Here is a 6,963-nt window from a genome sequence, read left to right as displayed (position 1 = left end):
ATAAGTTTCCATATTACTTTTGGATCAAATAAGGCCGCAGTGGAAGAACTACGAAGAAACCGTGATGAACCACGAAGAACAGGGAAGAACTTGGAAACCCTAATGCAGATCTGACGTTCGAGAAGGAGGAGACTTACGGCTGCAGATTCACTGCGGAGAATCGCCGCTGTTCTCTGGTCGATTCAGGTTGATGCAGCGGCCAAGATCGACGAAGATGAGGTGCTTTGTTACGGCGGCGGTGGCGGAGCTCGAGCGGCAGCAAGGTCGAGAGAGGAGGAAGACGATAGGAAGGGGGAGAATGAGAAAAGACCTGGTCATGCTTATTTATAAGGAAGGATTGATAAGTGGGCGCAAAAAACGAGGAGGCCGAAAACTTGATTACCCAACGGCTCCAACGCCTCAATTTACGGGATAGTTATTAAGATAAAGATCCGTTGGGATATGACAGAATAAAAAATGAATTTAATGGAAGATGACGTCATGGCAGGTTATCAGGAATCCAGAAGATGACATCACGGCGGGTCATAACTTTTGCACAGACAGAAGCCAGAAGTTTTCTTCTTAAGGTATTGAAGATCGATATGAACCAGCTCAAATCAATCTGGGGCCTAATGTTGGGGATATAACTACTGGCGTAACCCGCCCAGGAGGGGCCGGGTTACGTTATGGCAATTCATCATATAAAGCCCAATATCAAAGCTTGAAGATGGCGGTTGAATAAAGGGCCTAAAGCCCGTAGGTGACTTAAGGCCCGTAGTGATAAACCGCCGTAATGGTGTGACTTGTGTTGTAAGGCAAGATTAACTAGTTACCGAGCCGGATACTGTTTATAAACCGGCCGGGACTCTGTAGGCCGCGGGGCGTCAACCCGTGTATATAAGGGGATGACCCGCCGGCGGCTTAAGAGAGATAACATCAAATCGGTAGCCAGGCATAGCGGATTCGCTCCCTGGTCATCGAAACCCTAGTAATTCCACCTCAACTGGAGTAGGCTTTTACCTTCACCGTAAGGGGCCGAACCAGTACAACCCTCGTGTCCTTTGTCCCGCTTTAACCCCTTTAAGCTTCCTAGTTGCGATGGCTCCACGACTAAGTCCTTTCACAAGGGCATCTGCCGTGACTATTCCACGACACCTTGCAATTTATATACGTCCGAAATTGCATGAATAAGATTCAGAAAAAAAAAGAGGCGCATGAAGAAGATTCAGAAAAATTGGTGCCACCATGGATGGGTGCCCAACCATCCTAAAGAAGAGGATTGAGCCGATCTGAAGATTCAGAAGTTGATGAGAGAGAGAGGGAGAGTACAGAGATGGACTAGCTGCCAGGAGCCCATACGTAGCCGCGCCGCGACCGGGCCGACGAACGCGACGCCAATCACCACCGCGGGCCAAGCTCCTGCCCCTTGCCATGGGTCGGGCATGATCGCTAGGGTTAAGGGAGAGGGGAGTGGCTCGGCCTTTGCTAGGTAGGCAAGTGGGCCGCGGCTGGCAGTGATGCGTTGCTCCTCTACTTTTTCTTTCCTTTTTCCATTTGAACATACAAAAAGAACTAAAAGAGAAGCACATGTAGTTTGGGAAAGATTTTTGAAGTGACGAAAATTCCCCTAGATTAATTTATATGTGCTTAATCCAGGTATATGGTGTCTGTTGATGATGGAAGAATTTGAATTCAAACCCATTAGATTTAATTCAAATGGGTTAGAACTAAGGAGTTGGATTTAAGGTTTCCTAGTAATGAACACTAGTTTCAAGAGGATAGGAATAAGAAGACTCCAGGACCAATCTGTCGAGAAGCATGGCCGGCGGTGAGTGGCCACCAAGACTACCACACCATGCACACATGCCACCATCTACGCCAGCAATTGCCAACGACTATGAGCGTGCGCGCGAACATGAACATATGCTGATGGCGATGGGAGCCGAGCCGACCCGGCCCGAAAAAGCCCGACCCGACACTGCACCCGCGCCAGGCCCGAGCCTAGATTTTGAGCCCGAAGGCCAGGCCGGTCCCAGGCCCGGGCCCGCCGTTTTCACGATTTACTGAAGGGGTCCGGCCCGTGGCCCAAGGCCCGGCGGGCTTTATCACTTTCTGGCCGGGCTTGGGCCCAAAAACCAGGCCCGACACCCGGGCCGGGCTCGGGCCTAGGTTTTCTGCCTTGGGCTTTGGTAGGCCCGGCCCGGCCCGACAGATGGCCCGGTATAAACACAGACAAGAACTGTATAAAACTCACGGACGCTCACAAAATTGCCTCACGCGGATGAGAAAATTAAATACACTTTTGAGGGTTTTTTCTCTTATTGGAAAATAAAATTAGGTGCAAACAATCAAAACATCTTTCCGAAAAATAAAATTAGTTGAAAAAATTCTATACATGTATGCTCTACATGAAAAAAACTAGATATTTGAGTTTTAGTTTTAGTTTTATTTTTGCCACAAACATATTCATATTTCGGGTACAATGACCAAGGAAGATCATGTAAATAAATAAGATTTCATTTTATAAAATTAATAAACTAACAAGGATATTTTAAATACTGCTAGATTTTAAAAATAAGACTTCATTTTATAAAATTAAAACAATGAGATTTTAAACACTCCTCGAAAGAAATGAATAAACTAACAATGAAATTTAAAAAACAAGACTTCATTTTACAAAATTAAATAAACTAACAATGAGATTTTAAATTCCACTAGATTTCAAAAACTTTTTTCTCCCGCTGCAATGCACGAGCCCTTTTGCTAGTGCAATACCCGATGCATCCACATTGATTTTGAATCTTCCGACCATGGCTGGCTGTTCTCTTTTTAGTATATAATAAGTTTTTTGAGCGAATTTTGAGTATATAAGTTTTTTAAGTGAATTTTGAGTATATAAGTGAACAAAAATAAATGAACCAAAAAAAAAAATCAACCTGTTCCAAAACTGGACGAAGCGTGATTCTCCCGACCCAGCCCGTGGCCCTGTGCAGCCCACTCGCTGTCGGTGTTCTTCTCCCGGCTGCGAGCCTGCCACGCGGGTAACGGCCCAAATCGTCCACCACCAGCCAGCCATTACCGTCTCGCTTCACCAGGCGATAGCGCTTCTCTTCTCCAGGCGAAGCTCTAGGGTTCGTCACGATCCCCGTCGCCGCCCGCCGGATTCGACCGTCGCCAGGCCAAGCCCCGCCGGATTCCCGCCCGACGCCGGTGCTGCTGCCACTACTCCTCCCTCCCTCCCGGCCTCCGCCTCTCCGCCTCCACCAGGCGCAGCCCCCGTCGACCCGCAGCAGATCCGCCGCCTCGAATCGCACCCAAGGTACGGGCTCCAAATCAACCTATTTAGCAGTAGTGACATTGGATTAAGGAGGTGTTTGTTTCCTTACCACCCCGAGCCCTCCTCCTCCCCCGCGACTCCCCTCGATCTGTCTGCGCCGCCGCCTCCCTTCGACCCCCCTTCGAATCCAGCGCCGCCACCTCCCCTCGACCCCCCTTCGGGTCGAGCGCCGCTGCCTCCCCTCGTTCCTCCTCTCCTGCTCCAGCCGCCGGCAACGACCACTCCAGCCGCCGCCGATGCCGACGTGAAGCCGACGAGGATGGACTGTTGAAGCCGCCGGCGAGGAGCAAAGGGCCATCTGCGGATTTCTAGTTGATCTCTTCCTCCTCCATCAACCTCCTCTGCATATCTCAAGGTTAGGGTTAATGGTCCATCTTCTTGATCTTGAAGGCAAAAAATATGTCTTCTTAAGGTACCTGTTTCCTTTACACTGCAAGAACCAAACAAAACGTGGTTGGTCCAGTCCGGAGCTGTTACAGACTGTAATCAGTTCCCCTTTACGATTTACGTTACCACTCAACGAAACAAACACCTCCTAACGGCAGTAGTGCCGTTAACGGACTCGCAGCTGCTAGTGTGTTTCGTGAAATTCGTGCCAACCTAATCTAGGGTTCTGTCGGAAATGCGCAGACGCAAGAGCTGAGAGCTCGATGGGGAAGTCAGAGCCGGAGTGCGTCAACTCGTCGAACCCGGCCCACGAGTGCAACGATTACTGCCTCAACAAGATCGCCGAGGCCAAGCGCCGCCTCCTCGAAGAGCAACCCGACTCGTGGAAGGGCCCCCCGGAGGACCGCACCGTGCACCCTGACTGCATCAACGCCTCCAACCCCTACCATGGCTGCTCTGAGTACTGCTTTAAGAAGATTGCCGATGCCAACGCAGGTATGGCCTCGCCTTTCAGTTTGCATTTTAGAACACAATCATAGCCGTCTGTGTATGTACTTACTGTCTATTTGATTGACTTCTTGTTAGCGGCGGAGCGCGGGGAGCCAGAGAAGCCTGCTGGAGGTTCTGGCAAATCAGGAGTCGCTCCAGAGCAGGCCGATGGCGATGATCATTCTGGGCAGCAGGAGGACGCCGCCACCGCGGATGACGGTTACCCGCAGATGACCGAAAAGCAGAAGAAGCTGTTTGAGCTGCAGCTTAAGATGGTATGATGAACATTCTGTGCCCTTTAGTTAACTAATTCAGCTGGTGCATCTGTGGTCTAGGATGTTTATCTCCTTCGTGTTTTATGTGCTGCCAGAACGAAGCTAGGAAGGCGAATCAGCAGGCGATGGTTGCGGAGAAGAAGAGTATGGAGCCTCGTGGCGAGAGCAGAGGCATATCTAAGGAGAAGTGGTTGGAAGACAGGAAAAAGAAGATTGGAAAGCTGCTTGATTCAAATGGCCTGGATATGTCGAAGTCTTACATGCTGGATACACAGGATATGGCAGAAGCAAAATACAAGAAGTGGGAGAAGGAACCCGCACCGCATGGCTGGGATGGTGAGCTCATCTCCTAGCTTCATTTATTTTATTTTATCAGTGTGGAGTGATGGCTCACAGCTTCAGTAAATATATCTCCAAATCTATACTCTTTAAACTCCTGTGTTGCTATTGACCTATCTTATGATCAACTCGTTGTGCATATTTGAGCACAATTTTGACTTGGTATGTTTTATTTGATAATCACCCAGCTGTTTGTTACTAATCTTTGAGGCTTTGTTCTTTCTAAGCTTTCTAATGGGAAAAATCAAGAAACATTACCTGATGCTACTCCCTCCGTTCCTAAATATTTGTCTTTCTAGAGATTTCAACAAGTGACTACATACGGAGCAAAATGAGTGAATCTACACTCTAAAATATGTCTAAATACATCCGTATGTGGTAGTCCATTTGAAATCTCTAAAAAGACAAATATTTAGGAACGGAGGGAGTACATGATTGCAAACTTATCAAATGTCCGGCGATGTTCTATTCTATTCTGCATTTATGTTGCAGTATAATGTTTCTTACTTAGATAAACTTTTGGATGATCTCCCAGCTGTGTTTCGCTGACCTTTGAACCTTTGTTCCATCTAAGCTAGAGAATGGAAAACTTAAGGAACTTTACTATTACTACCTGATTGCACACTTTATCCATTGGTTGTTTTAGTTTATCCTGCATTTACTCAGTGAAGCCACAAATTTAATCGTGAGAAATGCTTCCTATCAACTTCTGCATACAACTCTAATATTGCATTGGAAGTTTTAAGCTGTGCTTGTTAGTAATATTGAGTAACAGGTACTGTGAGTGCTGAGTTGTATGATTCTTGATAAACTTGAGATTAGTATCTTCGACATTTAAATTAATTCAGAAGCTGTCTAGACCGTTACTTTTAATTTACCATTTTCAATAATTGTATACAAGAAATGTAACATCTTTATTTGATAATATCTTCTATGAAGCTGTATAGGCAATTAAATACAAGGCATGTAACTTATTTTTATTTAAAGTCTCTTGTATGTATCTGAATAAGGTGTTTCTGCTTGCAGTTTTCAACCAGAAAACCTTGTATGATGCATACAAGAAGAGGACCAAAAACATAGAAGTCGACATGGATGCATACAATAGAGCGAAAGAAACCGATCCTGAATTCTACCGTGAGGCTTCAAGTCTTCAATATGGGAAGGTACTGCCGTCGGCCTATCGCACCAACTTTTCTGTATTCTATTTATGGTCCTTTTATTTTAGTAAGGAGCCCAAAGTACTTGGCATCTTATTGATCTGCACTGCACAGGTGTCTAGGGTGGCGGAACCAAACATCGACCGAATGGTTAATGAGCTCAAGGAGCGGGACGAGAAGCGCAAGGCGTTCAGCAGGAGGCGCAAGTTCAACGAAGACAAGGACGTTGACTCGATCAACGACCGGAACGAGCACTTCAACAAGAAGATCGAGAGGGCCTTTGGCAAATACACGCTCGAGATCAAGAACAACTTGGAAAGAGGGACGGCCTTGCCAGATTAAGGTTCTGGCGTTTGGGGTCGCCCACTCAACTCTGCGGTACTGTTTCCCCCCTGGTTTCTTTGCTTGTAACCTGTGTTCAGAATATATTTTCTGAAGTGTAAGAAAGTGAAACATGGATGTAATGTAATGATGATGCTGTGACTGATAACATGTACAAACAGTTCTGTATCCAAAGTGAGCGTTTGGCTCCAATCTTGCCATTACTAAACATTGTTTTTTTTGCATATTGCTAACATACTCACATATACGTATCATCTTAAAAATACATGAAAGATACATTCATATCTTTTTCCTGTACCTGTGAAATGCCTTGTTGACTACTCCCTCCGTCCCGTAATATAAGAGCGTTTTTGACACTACACTAATATCAAGTATGAAGTGCATGGTTTGATTCTTTCCCTTTTTTCTGTTGTTTAGCTGATGAATTTTGCAACCTCCCTGGCGTTCTTGTTGATCTGTGATGTTGTACACTTCTAAGAGCGCAGCTTCCATGAAGGCCTGCACATTTCTATGCCGTCGACCGGTGATCACCCTGAACCAAACCATGGGAAAGCACCTGTTCAGTGGACGCTGCGAAGGAAGAAGGCCACGGACAACACATATGGTTATAGAAGGAAGGGAACTTACACTCTACATAGTGAGTTCCAGTGTTGAAGGA

At 46.4% G+C, this 6,963-nt stretch overlaps 1 protein-coding gene across 2 annotated transcripts; it reads left to right on the top strand.

Annotated features, from left to right (window-relative positions):
• Nucleotides 1–3,016: 3,016 nt before the first annotated feature.
• Nucleotides 3,017–6,513, top strand: LOC109778761 (uncharacterized). 2 transcript variants are annotated; one of them, XM_020337338.4, is made up of 6 exons: nucleotides 3,017–3,298; nucleotides 3,947–4,198; nucleotides 4,289–4,467; nucleotides 4,563–4,803; nucleotides 5,833–5,969; nucleotides 6,078–6,513. In XM_020337338.4, the coding sequence occupies exons 2-6, from the start codon at nucleotides 3,967–3,969 to the stop codon at nucleotides 6,303–6,305; spliced, it is 1,017 nt and encodes a 338-aa protein (XP_020192927.1). In that variant the 5' UTR covers nucleotides 3,017–3,298; nucleotides 3,947–3,966; the 3' UTR covers nucleotides 6,306–6,513. The 2 variants fall into 2 exon arrangements, with proteins under 2 accessions (XP_020192927.1, XP_020192928.1); XM_020337339.4 differs by having other exon boundaries at nucleotides 3,019–3,671.
• Nucleotides 6,514–6,963: the final 450 nt, after the last annotated feature.

The sequence above is a fragment of the Aegilops tauschii genome, chromosome 7 (assembly GCF_002575655.3).
Source record: "Aegilops tauschii subsp. strangulata cultivar AL8/78 chromosome 7, Aet v6.0, whole genome shotgun sequence".
NCBI lineage: Eukaryota > Viridiplantae > Streptophyta > Magnoliopsida > Poales > Poaceae > Aegilops > Aegilops tauschii.
The sequence above is the reverse complement of the archived record's forward strand: the minus strand, read 5'-3'. Positions and strand labels throughout refer to the sequence as shown.